This window comes from Panthera onca, chromosome A2, assembly GCF_046562875.1.
Source record: "Panthera onca isolate mPanOnc1 chromosome A2, mPanOnc1 haplotype 2, whole genome shotgun sequence".
NCBI lineage: Eukaryota > Metazoa > Chordata > Mammalia > Carnivora > Felidae > Panthera > Panthera onca.
The window spans coordinates 16,583,652-16,601,034 of record NC_138340.1 but is presented as its reverse complement, the minus strand read 5'-3'; the positions used below and the strand labels follow the sequence as shown (position 1 = coordinate 16,601,034).

The 17,383-nt window shown below is 59.0% G+C and overlaps 3 protein-coding genes across 10 annotated transcripts in view; 1 reads left to right on the top strand and 2 right to left on the bottom strand.

The window, feature by feature from the left end:
* Positions 1 to 2,777, top strand: part of SETD2 (SET domain containing 2, histone lysine methyltransferase) — a 125,007-nt gene extending 122,230 nt beyond the window's left edge. For both annotated transcript variants that reach the window (XM_060630869.3, XM_081793504.1), the window contains exons 20-21: positions 1,507 to 1,608; positions 1,952 to 2,777. In XM_060630869.3, coding sequence (XP_060486852.3) covers positions 1,507 to 1,608; positions 1,952 to 2,113 — 264 coding nt within the window. In that variant the 3' untranslated portion in view covers positions 2,114 to 2,777. The remainder of the gene's footprint in view (positions 1 to 1,506; positions 1,609 to 1,951) is intronic.
* A 2,452-nt stretch (positions 2,778 to 5,229) lies between these two features.
* On the bottom strand, positions 5,230 to 8,789 carry LOC132678497 (death domain-containing membrane protein NRADD-like). Its single transcript, XM_060630867.3, has 5 exons — positions 8,443 to 8,789; positions 7,043 to 7,183; positions 6,189 to 6,372; positions 5,932 to 6,074; positions 5,230 to 5,833 (listed from the first exon to the last, which is right to left on the bottom strand). The coding sequence occupies exons 2-5, from the start codon at positions 7,131 to 7,133 to the stop codon at positions 5,514 to 5,516; spliced, it is 738 nt and encodes a 245-aa protein (XP_060486850.1). The 5' UTR covers positions 7,134 to 7,183; positions 8,443 to 8,789; the 3' UTR covers positions 5,230 to 5,513.
* A 112-nt stretch (positions 8,790 to 8,901) lies between these two features.
* Positions 8,902 to 17,383, bottom strand: part of NBEAL2 (neurobeachin like 2) — a 29,751-nt gene continuing 21,269 nt past the window's right edge. For 5 of the 7 annotated variants that reach the window (XM_060630860.3, XM_060630864.3, XM_060630861.3 and 2 more), the window contains 25 exons: positions 17,114 to 17,251; positions 16,663 to 17,022; positions 16,424 to 16,573; positions 16,129 to 16,286; positions 15,855 to 15,979; positions 15,630 to 15,765; positions 15,027 to 15,187; positions 14,611 to 14,927; positions 14,404 to 14,499; positions 13,916 to 14,040; positions 13,689 to 13,829; positions 13,378 to 13,508; positions 13,169 to 13,278; positions 12,950 to 13,067; positions 12,751 to 12,848; positions 12,119 to 12,235; positions 11,386 to 11,475; positions 11,192 to 11,301; positions 10,855 to 11,027; positions 10,661 to 10,755; positions 10,340 to 10,456; positions 10,083 to 10,241; positions 9,858 to 10,006; positions 9,477 to 9,612; positions 8,902 to 9,392 (listed from right to left, as the gene is read on the bottom strand). In XM_060630860.3, coding sequence (XP_060486843.3) covers positions 9,291 to 9,392; positions 9,477 to 9,612; positions 9,858 to 10,006; positions 10,083 to 10,241; positions 10,340 to 10,456; positions 10,661 to 10,755; positions 10,855 to 11,027; positions 11,192 to 11,301; positions 11,386 to 11,475; positions 12,119 to 12,235; positions 12,751 to 12,848; positions 12,950 to 13,067; positions 13,169 to 13,278; positions 13,378 to 13,508; positions 13,689 to 13,829; positions 13,916 to 14,040; positions 14,404 to 14,499; positions 14,611 to 14,927; positions 15,027 to 15,187; positions 15,630 to 15,765; positions 15,855 to 15,979; positions 16,129 to 16,286; positions 16,424 to 16,573; positions 16,663 to 17,022; positions 17,114 to 17,251 — 3,612 coding nt within the window. In that variant the 3' untranslated portion in view covers positions 8,902 to 9,290. Of the gene's footprint in view, positions 9,393 to 9,476; positions 9,692 to 9,857; positions 10,007 to 10,082; positions 10,242 to 10,339; positions 10,457 to 10,660; positions 10,756 to 10,854; positions 11,028 to 11,191; positions 11,302 to 11,385; positions 11,476 to 12,118; positions 12,236 to 12,750; positions 12,849 to 12,949; positions 13,068 to 13,168; positions 13,279 to 13,377; positions 13,509 to 13,688; positions 13,830 to 13,915; positions 14,041 to 14,403; positions 14,500 to 14,610; positions 14,928 to 15,026; positions 15,188 to 15,629; positions 15,766 to 15,854; positions 15,980 to 16,128; positions 16,287 to 16,423; positions 16,574 to 16,662; positions 17,023 to 17,113; positions 17,252 to 17,383 lie in introns of those variants that run through there. The other 2 variants (XM_060630862.3, XM_060630866.3) reach the window with 2 other exon arrangements.

The following is a 17,383-nucleotide window of genomic DNA, read 5'->3' as shown; positions in this document are numbered from 1 at the left end:
GTGTGTGTTTCCCGCTGTCAGCACACGAGCCTGGTCTGCCTCGGGCATCTAGGTTCTAAACTCCAGTTTTGATTCACTGACTGTTGGAGGAAACAGACCTGTAAATAAGTAATGGCGGCTGTGTGAGGAGTGTGCCAGCACAGGGCTAGAGGTCACTGTTCAGGGTGTCACGAAGGGCTCTTGTGTAGCAGGTAGGAATGGACCGGGTGGATCAGGAGGGATAGAACTTCAGGCTGTAGAATGTACAGGAGTAAAAGAAACCCTCGTCCCTCCCAAGGGATTGTAAGTAGTCTGGGGGTTTTGCACAGGGTATGTGAGGGGTGTTGGAAGATGAGACTGAACAGTCTCGTGCTTCTTCATACAGGGTCTGTGTGTCTGGGAGTCACAGGGCCCCACTGCCGACTTGAAGCTGGGAAGAAGGAATTCCCTGGCTATACTTGGGGAAGTGGATTGAAGCGAGAGAGTATGGAGGCCAGAATGCCATAGAAAAACGTTGAATAAAAGCCCTTTCCAGGGATAAAACTTAGTTTCTCGCTGTCCCTGAGTGAAATTATTGCTGTTTTGGCCCAGCCTACCAGCAGCTTTGTTTGGTGCCTGCCTCGTGATATAGCCTTATTCTTTGATCATCTGAAGCTTCCCTGAGTTTCAGGGATGGGTAGACCCTGTCTAGGGTGCCTCCTGACCAAATGGCTGTCATTGGCCTCTTTGCTTCCTCTGTACCCTGGGATCTTAGCACCACAGATACTTTCGGAGGTCCTGTGCCAGGGTCTCTTTTGAGAGCCACTGGGTAGGACAGACGCTACAGCTCGGGAGGACACTGGAGTTGTGTGTTGAAGAGGGTCCTACCCTGGGTTCTCTCCCAGCAGCTGTCACACCACACGCACTTCCATGTGCTTCACGTTGTGTTGTAGGAATCAGATGAAGTGTGACGCTGGGGCGCCTGACTGACTCAGAGCTTGTGACCCTTAATCTCAGGGTCCTGAGTTCAAGCCCCACATTGGGTGTGGAGCCTAGTTAAAAAAAAAAAAAAAAAAATTAAAAGAAGTTCACACAGAATCTAAGTGACCTTCTATAACAAAATGCCTGTGTTTCTGGGGTTGCTGAGCCTCCTGCTGGTAGCACTTGCACACCCTCTCTGCTATGCCTCCAGGGCTCAGAGAACTCAGTTCCACTCTATCTGTGCCAGGCACCTGAGATTTATTAGCTGAAACCTGGGGCTACCATGAGATGCAGCAGAGGAGTCCCACCCTGGCTCTCCCCCTCCTGCTCAAAGTCAGGCTTGCTCCCTCTACCCCAGGAAGCACTTTCCTTCCCGGGCCCAACCTAGGGTCATCTTCTCTTTTGCCACCTCCCCCCGCCCCTCCCCGGCAGAGTAGCATCCTTCTGTCTAAACCAGCCAGCCTGAGTGGTGAGAAGGGAAGGATTGGCTGTCTGATTATTTCCCCAGCACAGGCCCTTGCCCTCTCTGGACTTTTGAGCAGTGTGTGCATTTTCTCCTGCCTGCAGATGTCCCAGTTCATCGTCCAGTGCCTGAACCCTTACCGGAAACCTGACTGCAAAGTGGGAAGAATCACCACAACTGAAGACTTCAAACACCTAGCTCGCAAGGTATCCCCTCTCCCCTCTGCTTGTGGTCTGGCAGTGTTCTGGGAAAACCGTGTACCTTTCACCACAGAAAGTGGGTTTTCTTTGCCAGAAGCCTGGGCTGGGGACCCAGGAAGAGAGAGGGAAGGTCTGGGAAGAGAGGGCACCCTACTTGAGGATAGGGTTGGTGTTTTCTAACAGACTTACAGAGCTGAGCTTCCCCTTTCTGCTGACCCCAGCACCAGCCTGCCCCAGCCTGTCTCTTGATTCAACCTCAGTCTTGGTGAGAAGGGCCCTGAGGCACCAGGCTGGTCCTCCCCCGCTAAAATCATTTCCACTGTGGTCTCTCTTCCTGTGTCCTGGACAGCTGACTCACGGCGTTATGAATAAGGAGCTGAAGTACTGTAAGAACCCTGAGGACCTGGAGTGCAATGAGAATGTGAAACACAAAACCAAGGAGTATATTAAGAAGTACATGCAGAAGTTTGGGGCTGTTTACAAACCCAAAGAGGACACTGAATTAGAGTGACTGGTGGGGCCAGGGTGGGAGGACAGGCGAGCAGGTAGGACAGACTCGGAGAAATCCTGCGGGCCCGCCGCCCCACCCCTCTGTCAGGGCTATGCTACTGGTGATGTGTCGCCCTGGGGAATTCAGACCCGCAGGTTTTCAACTGAAAACTAGGAAAACGAGCTCCATCTACAACAAGTGATCCCTGGTCACTAGCCGTTGGGGTGTGGCTGGAGGCCCATCAGAGGCAAGGGCTTAGGGAAGGACCCCGCTAAGATCCTGGCCAGGCCTAGCCCCACTCCCAAACCTGGGTCTCCTCCTTGGCGGTGCTGTCAGCGCACAGACCCATGCGCGTCCCCACCCACGACCCCTCACCCTGACGATCTGTATTATATTTTAATGTATATGTGAATATATTGAAAATAATTTGTTTTTTCCTGGTTTTGTTTGTTTTTCGTTTTGCTTTTAGCCTCTACGTGCTAGATCACAGGAAGACTTTGTAAGGACAGTTTAAGTTCTCCTGCAAGGTTTAATTTGTTATCATGTAAATATTCCAAAGCAGGCTGCCTTGTGGTTTCGGCCAGCCTTGTGCTATGTTGATAAGATTGATTTACTGCTTAAAATCACTTTACTTTATCCAATTTTTACTGAACTTTTTATGTAAAAAATAAAATCAATTAAAGAACTTGGCACGTGTGTTCCCTAAAGGCTAGTCAAGCATGTTTCTATATGGTGGTGTCACTGGAGAAAGGAGCGACGGTTGCCATAGGTGTGTGAAGTCCAAAGTTAATCCTTGAACTTGGAGTTCATCACAGGCCTTGTCCCCAACAGGTCTCACTGTGACTGACACTTTTGGCCCTGGGATCTTGTGCCTGTATACAGGGTGGAGTCAGCTTTAACATGTATTCCAGAGCAAGGAGGTGGGCCTCTGGGCTTCTTTACTTCAGTTTTAAATAAGTCAGTCTGGAGAAGGGCATGAGAATTCCCCTTTATACTTCCTGGCTGAGGAGGGGCATTGGCCCTCTTCCCTCCAGAACTTGAGTTCCCCAAGCTCACCGGGACGCTCTTTTGATGTTTGGGTTCCCTGACCTCCCCCACCATGCATCCTGACACTGGGTTTGGACACTACGGGGTACAGTGCACGGGTTGTGAGAGTGGGCAGCTCCTGGAGGATGCAGGGCTCCGTGGCAAACCCCCTCCCGCCACCCTTTGATGCACCAGTTGTCAGCGTTGTGAGGAGAGCCGAAGGCTTCAGGCCATCTGGGGCTATCTTTACAAAGAGACTGGTCCCATCTCTTCCTCACCAGGGCTCTTTTGCTTCCTGCAGCAACGCCCTTGGGGAAGGGGCTGTTGCCTGCTAAGTCTCGGTTGGGCCAAGTGGATCGGTGTGGATTGGTGTGCACTCGCCTGCTGCGGGTTACGCAGGTTATGCTGGGCATTTTTTGTGCTCAGGTCGTGCCCATTCGATCCTTACGACCCTGAGGACGGGAGTTGGTGCTGTTTGGATGAGGAAAATTCGGTTCCTCAGATCCTCATTGTTAATGAAGGAGAAAAACCCCTATTTAAAGTCCTAATCATTAGACCCACTATTTAACAATATAGACAAAGTGTTTTCCCATGCTACTGCAGCCTTCAAAACTATTTAAAGCACATATTACATCGAATGGATGGACTCTGATTCAACCCTCTTAACATTTGAGAGTTATTCAGAATGTTTCAGTTAACATGCACATTAAAAGGGAGCGTTTCTCTCTTGGGTGGGCTCGTGGTGCAGGGGAGCAGCCCTGTCTTCTGCTGCTGCTCGCATGCAACCAAGTCAAATTCATGGTTCGACCCGAGGCTCCAGGTTTCAGATTTTCTAAGGAAATTTAGGTGGCCTCCCATTAAAGGGTGGTGACCAGGGAGTTGTAGAGTTTCAGACAGGACACCTTTGAAGAGGAATTGTTATCTTAGCTCCCTATTTAGTGTTACCAAAATCTTTCCCCTTCCACACACCTCTTGACACTTCAGACTCCAATCCCCTCGGTTGTGAGAAGGGGCACCAGCTAATGCAGAAACTGTCCGGTGCCCCTCGGCACAGGCTTCCACATTCATCACCAGTCCAATCCTTGAGAGCCCTGAGGGTGGGCGACTCCCTGCCCAAGTAGCTGCGAGGTCGAGTGCACCGGTCTCACTTTAGTGGACTAGATGCTGGGCCTTTCCTGCTTTCCCTCCTGGGTTATTGCCCAGGGGTTGTTTTAGGCTGGAGGTGGCTATAAACCTCCCCTTCCTTATTTTAAGCAGCCAGCCCCAGTCACCTCTGTCAGCCAGAGGACAGGATCCCCCCAAGGCCTCCCTAGGCCACCATGGAATCCCACGACTCCTGAATTCGGGTGGCTGTGTTGGCTATGTGCCCTGAGCCTCATGGATGTCAGGATGGTGGCCCCTACTCCTTCCTGAGCAGGGCCCATCCGTCGTAGGAAACCCTTCCAAAGGCCGGTACCAGCCTGCCCACTCCTCCTTTCAGGGTGGGAGGGGATGCATGGGGTGCAGGCGGTTTGGCTGCAGCTGCCCTGCTCTCAACTGCCCCTCAGGTGGGCGGGATGACCTGCTTGCCGTTGGCTTGTGTGGAAATCACGGAAGCAGCTGTGGAAGCATGTTTGGAACGCCCTCCGGAGCCTGGAGCATGGGTCTTACAAGGAGACCTTTCTTCCTTTTTCTCAACTAGCAGTGACCTGAGGCCCTCGGTAGCTGGCTTCCCAGGGCCAGTCTGCCTCCAGTCTCCTCTTGATGCCGGTCACAGCAGAAGTCACAAAAATGGTCTCAAACCCCAGGCCCCTCAGTGCCAGTTTGAGAGTCTAGGGGCGGGGGGGGGGGGGGGGGGGACTACCAAATGTGCCATTCTATGTGTTGTTCTCCAGCTAAGAAAGCTAAAGTTCAGAAAGGTAAAAATCGCTCCCTGACACGCACAGCCAGCGAGTGGCAAGGTGCAGATGTGAACTCCAGCCTGTGTCTCCAGAGTGCTCGCATCTTCTACAGGAGCATGCTGCCTGCCACCTCACGTGCTCCTCCCACCTCCCGCGGACCCTCTTCTCTTTCTGGGCCTCTGCCTCCTAGCAACCCACTGTCTCTCAGGCCCAAGGAGTCAGAGGCGGCACGGTAGTCCAAAGTTGCCTTTAATACGAGATACAAAAATAGAAAAACCAGTTGAGGCTAAGTGAGGGGAGGTGGGGCAGGGAGGAGGGCAGGACCACCCCTCACTGCTGACCCCCCCACATCCTGGTCCCTGTCCTGGAGGAAGGCCGGACAAGGGGAGCTGAGTGGTGGCCGGATCTTCTGTTCCCCCAGAGCAAGGCAGGCTGAGGCCACCAGTGCCAGGAAGCCGAAGAAAGGAAAAGCACCGAAGCAGATTCCCTGAGCGGCCGGGCTGTGCCGGCACCGCTCACACCACAGAGCAGCCCTCAGCTGGGGGGCGCAGAACCCGGACCACGTCTTCGCGGCCCATGGCAGCCAGGGCGTCCTCTAACACCCCGAGAGTGGCACCGCTGCCTTCTTTGACAGCCCAGTCCCTCAGCAGGGTGTAGGCTGGCACCTGGTCCTGGGCCATGACCTCCACAGCATCAGTCTGGTAGCCCAGGCGGCCCGCCAGACCCTGCCAGCCCTTGTCAGGTTCGCCTGAGACTTCCAGGAGCCGCTCCACTTCCTCCTGCTGCTGCTGAGGGAGGTGAAGGTAGAGGCGGCAGCCAAGCTCAGGATGTGGCCCTAGGGTGGGAGACGTGAGGGGCACAACAGGGTCAGGTGGGCCGGGTGCTATGGCACAGCCAGGTGTGAAAGTCTGTAGATTGGGAAAGGGGGCTCACCCTGACTGGGGGCGCAGGGCTCCTGACCGCTAGGATTGTCCAGGAAAACAATGCTGTCTCCGTGCCTCTGGTCCCTATCGAAGGTCCCCAGCTCTGCAGTCCGAGCTTTGGCCAACTGCTGTCTTTGTTTATGGGAGCGCCAGCTGTGGGGAGCAGGGGGACCCGCCAACCTGTTCCAGCCTTCACTGAGACAGAGGGAGCTAGCTGGGAGTCCAGCTGGGGAGGGTGTGCCACAGGGCAGTGCCCAGACTACTTACCACTTGAAGGCCACGTAGGCGAGCAGACCGAGGACCACAGTGGCCAGGAGGGCACAGTAGACAGGGATAATGCTGCCTGAGGCCCCTGGAGGCTCAGGAGGGAATGGGGAGGAGGTATTGGGGGCCAGGGCTCCCCCTCCCCATACCTCTTCCCTGTCCCTGCCCTGTACCCTCCAGGTCTTATCTGTAGAGGAAAGGACAAACAGGATCAAGGGCAAGGAATCAAGGCTAGGATCCCTGGGTAGCCTCACTTAGACTTTGCTGCCCAAAAGGTTTGAAACAACAGTCCCTACTACGTAGAGTCAAAAACGCATAGCATGGCATCAGGAGCTGCTTGGCCATCTCTCGCATCCTCCCCTCTGCTCGCCACTCTTGGACACCTAGCCCTTCCCAGGTGTACCCTTCTCCCAGGTTTCCAGACGTCTGCTCTTGTGGTTGTACCCTCTCCATCTGACACACTGGCAGGTACCGCCTACTTGGGGAAGACTTCCTTTATCTCTTCCAGTCTCTCCCTTTCCTGGCTCCTGTTCTACTTCCTCTGTCTACTGGGGCTTTAGACTGTGTGTCCTGTCTCTGCCACCAAGTCCGGGAGAGCAAATGGATTCATGGTGGTCCCGACGGGGGCTTTTCTGCACATGAGACCTTGGAGATTTGTACAAAATAAAGCTGAGCTGGAAGTCAAGTAAATGCTGCTGCTCACTTCTGCCTGGAGGCCAGTTATTTCCACAATCCGGTGCAGGCAAGGCACAAGGTACAGGGACTCCAGAACTTGTAACTGGACTTGTGTGTGACCTACCCACCTACCCAGTGCCCCCAAACTTCGAATGACAGTTACCTACCCACGTGGAGCTTACCCTCCCTGTGGCTGGAGTTGTGAAGCATGGCTCTGCTGGCTAGCAGTGCTCCCATGGACTGCATCTCTTGGAGAAGATGTTGGAGTGTCATTCCAACACTCAGGCAAAGGAGCTGGGACACTTCTCGGAGTCCAAAAGGGGCTATGTGTAGCGAGACGGGAGAAATTCCTCAGGCCTGATGTCAGGAGTCCCCTGGTAGACTCCGTCCCCCTCTCTTGGCTCACTCCATCCTGATTCACCCCAGGGCTGGTTACCACCGCCCCCTCCACTTCCCCACTCACCAACCTGGACCAGTTTCCGCCGGTGTCAGGTGGGGGTGGGGTTGACAGAGCTAAGCCCCCACTGGCCAAAGCTAGAGGAGCCGGCAGCTCAGAATGGAGGAGAGCAGGCTGGAAACTTCCCTATCTCAAAGACCTTAGCAACCCCCCTGGTCTGAGTCCAGGGATGGCACTGGAGGACGAGCGACTCCCATCCCCACCTCAGCCAAAGCCAGACCAGAGGCCTGCTTAGTGGGAATCTCCCCCAGACTTCTCAGCATGAGCCTGGGAACCCCACACCCTAAGTCTCTAAAACAGGGCTCCCTGGCGCGACTGTGGCCCCACTTCTCCAGGATCGGTATCTAACCCTCACTTCCTGCTCAGAAACTGGACAGGAAGGTTCCTTGGTGGGTTCAGCAAGGGCAGAGTATATGGGCTCAGAGGCCCCCTTGTCCTTGCTCATCTGGGAATTGAGAGGCCTTTGAGGCTAGAAACCTCAAGGCCAGGACTACTCAGTCCCAGGACCCATGTAGACCACGGGGCGGATCCTGCTGGGACGCGCTTCCTAAGGTCTGGGTAAGAGAAGCCTCCTCTGGGCTGAGGAGGGATGTTGCCGGGAAGGCATGGACAAGAAACCTGGGGGAAGGCCCTCTAACTCCCCGACATCCACCACCACATCCGGCCTTGTCTCCAAACTCACTTCCCCACCCAGTGTGCAAGTGGGTCTGGGATAGAGACGGCGGTGGCCCTTGCCACATGTGGGGCTTGTACAACTGGGTCGCTTACCATATAAGGGGCCCTTCCCGGATCCTGGTTGGCAGGTGGGCCCGTGACTAGAGCGCCTAGCCACAGCCAGGCCCGTGTCTGCTCGACCCCCACCCCCCACCCGCGCTGCTGCGGGGCTGGAGCTGCTTCTCCCCAATCCCCACCTCCACACACACACACACACACACACACACACACACACGCGCGCGCGCGCGCGCACCTCCAGACCACAAAATACGCCCGCACATGCCCACACGGACGCCGGCACGACGGGCGACATCCGCAGGATCACGGGCCTCGAGGTGGGGGAACAGAAAAGCAGCCCTCGGTTCTCCCGGTCCAGGGAGACCGGGGCTCTGTCCCCACCCCTCTCCTGACCTGGAGCGGCCGTCCCTCGGAGGCTCCCGGGATCCACTCGGGCTGGCGGGGCTCGGAGCTCCGCGCTGCCAGGCTACCATGGGCTAGCCAGGACGGCTGCGTGGAGACCCTGGGGAGGCCAGCTCCGGCGCGAGGCGGGCGGTCCCGCCGAGGAGCCGCCTAGGCCCGAGCGCGGGGGCGCGCGGGGGCGTGGCCGTCCTTAGCCCCGCCCCGCCCCGCGCAGGGACGCGCACACGTGCGGAGGTGTTGCGGGAGCGCGCTGAGAGCTGGGAGCCATCCGCAGGGGAGAAACGGTGGCTGAGGCCCACAGGGGCCGGAACGGCGCGGCTGGAGAAACGGAGGCCACGCGGAGGGAACGAGTCGCCCTGGTGGGCTTACGGGCCAGGGGGACACGAGGCCCGGACGGTGGCCTAGGCAGGCGGAGACGCCGCGCGCATGCATACTCGGAGGCGAAGCAGCTACAAAACCAGGCCAGGTTTATTGCCGAGACCGGGAGAGCGAGGGGCCGCCTTTAGAGATTAAGGCCACAGTCCGGTCCCCGTGCTCTGCCGGGACGCGGGGCTGGAGAGCCTAGGCTCCCGCCCCACACTGTGCAAAAAAGTGCTGTGTTGCCGCTGAGGCCAGTGCCAGACTCCGGACGGCCCCTCTGCCGGCGAGGGGCGGGACTTCCTGGAGTGAACCGCCCACCAATCCCTGAGCTGGGCAGGGGTGGGGTCCCGCCCACCCCCGGAGCCGGGCCGACCCCCGGCCGCGGCCTCTTGGTCTCCTCCTCCTCCGGGTTCCCGCCGACTCCTGGGCGGGGCCTCCAAGGGCGGGGCCCGCCGGGGGAGGAGCCTGCGTGACGGCTGTCAGCGCGCGTCTCCAGGGTTGTACTCTGTCTCCCCTGAGGACACCTGGGAGATGCGCCTGGAGGACCGCCACAGCTTCCGCGCGAACTGGCTGCTGCGCGCCTGGGGGAAGTAGGATCGGGGAGAAGTGGGCCAGGACTGTCGGCCCCCCGCCCCGATCGAGGCCCGCCCTGCCCTTATCCTCACCTCAGAGGGCTGCCCCGCGCCCACCACGATAAGCTTGCCGTCCTCCAGGCCCACCAGCACATGGCTGCGCTCCTTGGTCACAGCCACACTTCGGATGGGCACCTTCATGGGTAGAGGAGGCGCAGCTGGGAGCAGTCTGCAGGGAGGGAGGGATATGCTCTCAAGTGCAAGTTAGCTTTGTGTCTCTTCATTCTCCCAGGTACCTTCTCTGCCCACTGTGGGACAGGAGACAGCCATGAAGAATGTGCCCACAGACAGGTAAGGGGCTGTGGGTACACACCAGAGAGGGGTGGGGGTGGGCTGGGGGATAGCACCTCTTAGTGTCTTCTTACGGTGACTACCACCCTGAGGACCCGTGAACTCATCAACAGTGGCACTCACTTGTTCAGGTGGAGGATGTGCAGGGCACACTGTGCTGTGCCCAGCAGAACAAAGTCCTCTGTCACTGCCAGGGCTGTGGGCTGCTCTACCAGGGGCAGCGAAACCCGCAACTTCCCATTCACTGAGTACAGGTGCAAGGAGTAGGTGACCTGGAAGAAGCAAGAGGTGTCAGCAAGGACAGAACACCAACTGCCCCTTTCTTGTTTGAGCACCCCTTTTCCATACCTGAGCCCCAACACGTTCCCACGCCGAGCTCTGTACCACAATCTGGCCCTCTGACCCCAGCACCAGGTGGGACACAGGTCCGGGTAACGTGGCCCCTGGGGGCTGTAGTGCTGCCACAAATTGGCCACGGCGTACAGTGTGGATGATCACAGTTCCATCCTGCAGGAAGGCAGCTTAGGGTGCTGGGCAGGGGTCTCTAATCTCCAGGGGCATTGCCTAGCAAACTTGGCCTCCCCTGGGCACAGGCCCACACACACCTCAGATCCAGACACAGCCATGTCGAGTTCAGTGCTGATGGCCACACAGCTCACTGCAGCCTCATGCCCGTAGAGGACCTGCACGGGCTTTGATGCCAGTCCCACCGAGAGACCACCCTGTAGGGAGCCAGGGCTGGCTCAGAACTGGGGACATCTCACTACCCTGGCCCCTGAGTGAGAAGGCTAAGGCTCAGGAAAGTGATGGCCTCGTCCAAAGCCAGAGAGCTGGAGGGTCGTGGAGCCCCAGGCTTGCTCACGGTAGCAGAGAGAAGGGCAGGTCTGGACTCACGGGGGCCCCACGGGGCTGCCCACCCAGCATACCTCCTGCAGGAGCCGCCACACCATGCACGTGGTGTCCCGGGAGCCTGAGATGAGGTAGATGCCACAGGTGTCCAATGCAAGGCAGGTCACTACATCTGCATAGGGAGGGGAGGGTACAAATGGAACAGAGTAGTCACACCCCCCCTGGCCAGCTACCCCCACCCGCACCACCCCACCTCCAAGGCTGCCCATACCAAGGTGGCGGTTGAGTTGCTTCAACAGCTTGCCCCGGGATAGTGAGGTCACTCGCAGACTGCCATCCCAGTGGCCACCACTGAACAGCAGCTTTCCGTCGGGGGTCACTGCCAGGGCTTGCCCACTCACACCACTGCCTGGCACCCACGGGCCACTCAGCAGTCGCTGCATCCTGACCCAGTGAGGGGGATGACAGGTGAGGCCAGGCCAAGAAGACCCAGGCCCTCAGAGACCTAGGCCAGACCCCGCCACCGGCCCACGCTCTGGCTGGGTGGGAAGATGAGTCAGGGGACAGGGTATTTAGAGCCCACCCCTGCCCACATCCCTGTGTCCTACTTGGGGTTGCCTATGGTGGGGTCTTTGCTGAAGCTGAAGTAGTTGTTTATGTTACGGTCGTAGGGCAACCAGCTGTGGGTGCCCAGCAGCCCACTGGCACTCACGGTCACCTGTGGGCAAGAGGGGGCAGAGGTGGGTGTGGGGCGGAGTCAGTGAGGGGTGCAGCTAAGATGGGCTCTGCCTGGTGCACTTACCAACAGGTCTGAGGAGCCCTGGATGATGAAGGAGTGGGACTGCCGGTGGGGAACCAGGGCCAGTACCAGGGGCACGCCATCACTGATGACCTACAGAGTAAGAGTACCAGGCTAGCTATGCTTGCGTGGTCAGCCGGGTGCCCCACTCCCGTACCTACAGCCTGGGCTGCCATTCTTTCCTCTCCTCTCAACCCCCAGTGGCCACAGACTAGGCATCATAGAGGCAGAGGTCCCTCTGAGAAACAGTCAAGAGAGATCAGTGGGCTTTCAGGAGGGCATCTCAGAAAGTAAGTGAGATGCAGGGACGGACAAGGATGGTCCTTCAGAATCTCAAGCTTGGTCTCAACCTTGGTCCTCCAATCCTGTTACTGTTACTTCATATTCCCAAGCCCGCGGGCAGCAGGAGAGGATAAACTAAACTAACAACGTCGGGCCGGGAGGCATTCTGATGTAAGCATGAAGGTGAGGAAAGAAACATCCAAGGCCAAGACCCTTACTTCTGGTCTCCCTAAGGTTTTCAGAGACGGTTAGGCGAGTCAACACCTTGTCCGGGCCTTGGCAAAGAAGGTGCCCCACTCCCACTCCCACATTCCTTTCCTGTTACCTCTTTTCCAAAGGTGTCTAACACCAGTGGTCTTGATTTAGGTTTTCCATCTGCCCCAAGAAGTTCGTAAGGACAGTGGAGTTAAACCCATTTCACAGAGTAGGAAGATGAAGCCCTGCCTCCCCTCACCTCCGCAAAGAAGGCCTTGAGCTGGTCCAGGTGCTGGAATATACTAGGTGAGTTAGTGTCCAGACGTGCAAGGCGTTGGGCTGCTTCCTCGGCTGATAGCCGAGCTGGATGTGGCTCCTGTGGACAAGTGGCCCGGTCAGTACCATGGCATGAACATCCTTGACCATTATCTTTTTTTTTTTTAATGTTTATTTATTTTTGAGAGAGACAGAGCATGAGCAAGGGAGGGGCAGAGAGAGAGGGAGACAGACACAGAACAGCCTGAACAGGCTCCAGGCTCCAAGCCGTAAGCACAGAGCCTGACGTGAGACTTGAACTCACGAACCATGAGATCACGACCTGAGCTGAAGTCGGATGCTTAACCGACTGAGCCACCCAGGTGCCCCTCTTTTTTTTTTTTTTTTTTTTAAGTTTATTTATTTAGTTTGAGAGAGAGAATGAGAGAAACATTGTGTGCACGTGTTCAAGTGAGAGAGGGGCAGAGAGAGAATTCCAGGCTGGTTCCGCACTGCCAGTGCAGAGCCAGACATGGGACTCGAACTCATGAACCATGAGAGCCGAAGTCGGACGCTTAACTGACTGAGCCACCCAGGCACCCCATATCTGACCATTAATCTCCAAGCTGGCCTTACCTTTAGCAGCTGACAGGGAGTCTGCCCAAAATTACTGATAATGCCCTCCAGAGCCTTCCGTTCCCGCTCATCCGCCACGTGGTCCAGGTCCACAGCCCCTGGGCAGGTAGGCAGAGCAGTCAGGGCTCCCTCTCTGCCCTCTGCCCTCAGCCCTCCTCTCCTGTGCCCCAGCCCCCACTTGAGTCCAGCGCATGCCCACCCTCATAGGTGCAGTAATAGAAGACATTGAGGGCCTCCTCCGCGGCCGGTCCCCGCTGCTTGTAGCCAAAGATGAGGTCAATCCACTCGTGCAGGTGGGCAGACACATACTCCGACTCCTGGGGGTGGGGACGGGGCCGGTCAGTCCAGGGACGGCTGACCCCCCCACCCCCACCCCTGACCCTCAACCCTGGCTGTCCGCCTGTGTTCCTCTCCTCACCAGAGCCTGGCGGTGCTGCTGGATGAAGTCCTCAGGAGAGCTGGCCCATGGCGGCAGCACCACATCGCCCACCTTCTCGTTGGTCAGCTGGAGGCAGCCCAGGTCGAAGCCTGGCAGGGAGGTCAGCTGTCTCACGGTCACCTGCTCCCTGGCCACCCCCAGCCTGCGTGCTCCGTGCCCAGGCCTCCCGGCCCCGCACCAGCTCTTACCGTTCTGGTTCTCCAGGAAGTCGGGGAAGTAGAAGAACTCTGGGATGAGCTCCTTCACGTCGGCGGGGCTCTCCAGGCGGGCCTGCCAGGCTGCCGCCACTGAGTGGAACTGCCGGTCGGAGCAGTCAAAGCTGGGGGAGGGGCACAGGCCAAGGTGAGGTGGGGAGGGTGGGGACAGGGAGGGCGAGCGTGACGCTGGGGAAACGAAGGGAGCCGAAGGGCCCAGGATACCTGGAGGACCTGCCTCTTCCCCCCATCTGCAGCAAGCCACCCTCACCCCTACCACCTGCCAGCCACCCCCCGGGCCGCACCGGCCACTCTGCAGCTGGACATGCAGGGAGGTGAAGGGTTCCACGCGGATGAGGTAGTGCATCACACCCGCCGCATTGGAATAGTGGGTGCCATAGTGGAACTTGTCGATGGTGCCCGCAGGGTCCTCGAAGCTCTCGTACCTGCAGCCGAGGGTAGCGGGAGAGTCAGCAGAAGCCCTGCCCTGGCCCATCCCAGCCCCCAAGCCCGGTCTTGCCCACACGCTCACTTCTCCCTCACGAGCTGGGCATGCTTGGGGTTCACCACACCGATGGGCTTGGACAGGTCCCGGAAGACGGCCGGGTTGCTGAGGTCCAAAGTTGGGGACACGTAGTCCTGCAGGACCCAGGGGAACTGGCCACCCACCCAGGGAAGGAGCTGCATGAGGGTCCTGATGGCCTATCTGCCCAGCCTGCCCCACCCTCACCCTCACCCTCAGGAAGATGGGCAGAGCCCCCAGGTAGGGGCACACCACTTAGAGGGACCCCAGGGAAGCAGGACAGACAGTCCATATAAACAGGATTCCCTTCAGGGAGAAGAGAGGCCAGCGGGGGAGGGTGGAGAGTGGGTGTGGGTGTGTCGGGAGGAGGGGCAGGGAACAGAAGCCAGCTGTCAGGCGGCACCCCCCCCCGCCCCGCCCCCACAGCACCTACACTGGGGCAAACCAGGGCTGGCAGACCAGAGGGGTAGGGGCGGAGGTAAGGAGTGGACCCTCACCACAGGGTACTGAGACAGGTCGTTGTAGGTCCGCCCTGCAATGGTGTTGAGTTGCATCAAGTATTCAAAGTTGGATATCTCACGCTGTACCCATTTCTGGGGGGCAGGGGCAGGGGCAGGCAAGAGGTGAGCCAGCTGGGCTGTCCGGCACTCCTCCCAACCGCAGGGCTCTGACCTTGCCCGCCCCCCACACTTGAGGCCTCTCACCTGGGTGAGGCCAGAGGCACGCAGCATCTCCTGGGGGGAGCGGCTGCTTAGGTAGCCTTGGGCTGGGGGGCGCAGGCGCAGGAGCCACGAGTACACCTGGTTCCGTACCTGGGTGTGGGGTGGGATGAGGCAGGGTTGGGGCCTGGGGGCCTGCCAAGGAGACGAGGCTGTGGTCCCGCCCACCTTGCACGGGAAGTTGAGGAAGTAGTTGGCCTGATCGATGAAGAAGAGCTCAAGGGCTGAGCGGCGCAGGTTGAAACGCCGCAGGTGGACTTCACGCAGCTGGGCGAGTGGGCGCCGGAAGTCGTGGCCGATGCCTGTGCAGACAGACATCAGGGGCAGGAGTCACTCACCCTTGCCCCGCCAGAGGCAAGCCATCCCCTGACGCCCTTCTAACCAGCTCCAGTAGGACACACCCTCCTCAGTTTCCACACGCTCTGCGCTGCCATCGTAGAAGTACACGTGCTGCGTGGTGATCTCCAGCAGCCCTGGGATTACAGCCACCACTGTGACCAGCTGGCACTCCGCTGATAGCACCAGCTTCTCGTGCTGCTCGTCCAGTTCTGCTGCCTGCATCCTGGGGGCCAGCACCTGGTTCAGGCTCAAGGCTCTAGGACCGCCCCCCCCGCCGCCTTCCGAATAAGCCCAAGGACCAGACTCCCCAAGTGCTGTCACGTCATGAGGAACATACTATCATGCTTCCCAGAGGACAGGGAGGAACTGTCTGGGGTCCAGTGCCCACTGACCCCAGTCCCCACCCCAAACCAGAGCCCCTAAATGTCTGGCCATGACACCAACTCCCACCCCTGGCTCCCCCTGTTCTGGGGGCCCCCATGCTGGTCTGGTTTGTGTGTCTCAGTCCTGCCCGGGGGTGTCTAGTTATGAAAGAGTCACTCTCGATTCTGCTAGACAGCTCTCCCCAACCCCCCACCTGATTTTGGACACCCCGCTCGGGGTGTTTAGCCCTGGCACAGACTCCTGCCCCCACTCCTGGTCAGCTCTCTCCAAGCCCCACTCACGCAGTCTCCAGCGCGGCCAGCTCATCTTCGCCGAGCTGGTCTTCCGGAAGCTCCTCTGGCAGCGTGCTGACTTTGGCCTCCTTGGTGACTGCTAGAGGTAGCGAGGCCTCCTCGGTAGGTGTCAGGGGGGCCTCACCTGCAACAGGCCCAAGGGTGCTCAGCAAGAGCTGGGCGGGGCAGGGCTTTTGAGGTTGGGCAGATCCAGCTCAGAACACCCTCTCTCACCCAGGTTGTCCCGCAGGGCGCTAGCTTCCAAATGAGGGTTGAAGTGATGGTTGGGCACTAGCTTCAGACGCATGCGCGAGTATGTCTCGGCACTGGACAACTTCCAGCGGGGAAACGGTGGGTCTCTGCAGATACCCACCGCTGGTGGTCATGGGTGGGCACAGAAGTCTGTAGAAGCCCCGATTCCTCCCAGGCCTCACCCCAAACGCAGTCTCGCTGTCCAGGTCCCTCCCGGAGCCCCGCCCCTCCCGGCCTCTACCCGAGCCCCGCCCACCTAAGGGCCCAGGCCCCACAGGGGCTGGATTGCTGACGCCACAGCGCCCCCCAGTGGAGCAGAGCCGTGGAGTGCTGCGCTGCCTGCTGCTTCAGGGCCGCCGCGTAACGCAGCCCTTCCAGGCGTGCCCGTCTCTGTGCTGGTTCCAGCACCAGCTCCTGGGGAGTGGGGGTGGAGGAATGGGTCAGTCCCGCCGGCGGCTTCCTGTCCCGTTGGGTTTCTTCACGCTGTCCCACCAGCTATCCTCTGGGCACAGGAGTGGAGCAGCTCCCCACCCCCGCCCCAGGCTGCACACCTGGAAAGCCCGACGACTGTGTGCCCGCTCCCTCTGGCGCCGCTGTCCACTACTCATGAGCGTGTCGTAGCAGGCATTCCAGAAGCCTGACATGAGGTCGTGGCTCTTGGCGTAGGTGTCCATTTCGAACTGCGACATGGTGGGCTGCACCTGAAGGATTGGGCAGGGAGAGGACACCAGCGCTCTATGTGGGTTCCCAGCCCCCCCGTTTCTCTTCCCTGGCCCCCACCTCCAAATACCTGCTTGTCGATGAAGTGGCGCCATTCAGGTGTGGCACAAAAGGCCTGAAAGTCCTCGAAGAAGGTGGGGCTGCCGTTGGTGGGCGGCAGGGAAGGCAGCCCCCACTGGAGCCCCAGCGGCCCGTAGGCACGGTCCAGCAGCGTGCGCACCAGTGGCACCAGCCACGAGCAGCGTTCCGTGGCTGCGGCAGCTGCAGCTGAGGGCTCCCTTTCCTCGGTGGGCGTTTCTGAGGTGGGGGTGTTGAGCGCCCTCGCCAGCGCCGACTCCAGCTTGGAGAGCACGTAGCAGGCCTCCTCGCGCCGCATGGGCACCGCTGTCTGCAGGAGCGAGTGCAGCTTCACATAGGCCTGGGCGTGCAGCTGTGGGCGGAAGCGGGTGTGGGTGGCGTCCAGGCACACCCCGAGTTCCCTACGCCTGCCGCTGCCAGACCCCAACCCACCCCGTGCTCACCTGCGGGTCCTCCAGCTGGATGTAGCCAAGCACCAGGCGCAGGCCAATCTGTGCCATCTCTCGCAGATCTGCTGTGCCATTGGCCAGGTGTGGCCAGGCTCCCATGCGATCCAGCAGGCTGCACACGCCTTCAAAGAGCTACAGCCCAACACATTCCAGGCAGCCACCACCAGAGGAAGCCAGAAGCCCACCGGGAGGGAGCAAGGTAGGGTTTAAGTCTGGGGGCCAGGTAGGGTTTGCACACACAGACACCATTCTGACGCACCCGTG

Coding starts and splice junctions, on each gene's coding strand:
- LOC132678497 (XM_060630867.3), bottom strand. CDS start 7,133: ATGACACTCCAACATCTTCTCCAAGAGATGCAGTCCATGGGAGCACTG. Junction 6,075..6,188: donor GCCTACGTGGCCTTCAAGTG/GTAAGTAGTCTG, acceptor TGCTCCCCACAG/CTGGCGCTCCCATAAACAAA. Junction 5,834..5,931: donor GCCCTGCGCCCCCAGTCAGG/GTGAGCCCCCTT, acceptor CTCCCACCCTAG/GGCCACATCCTGAGCTTGGC.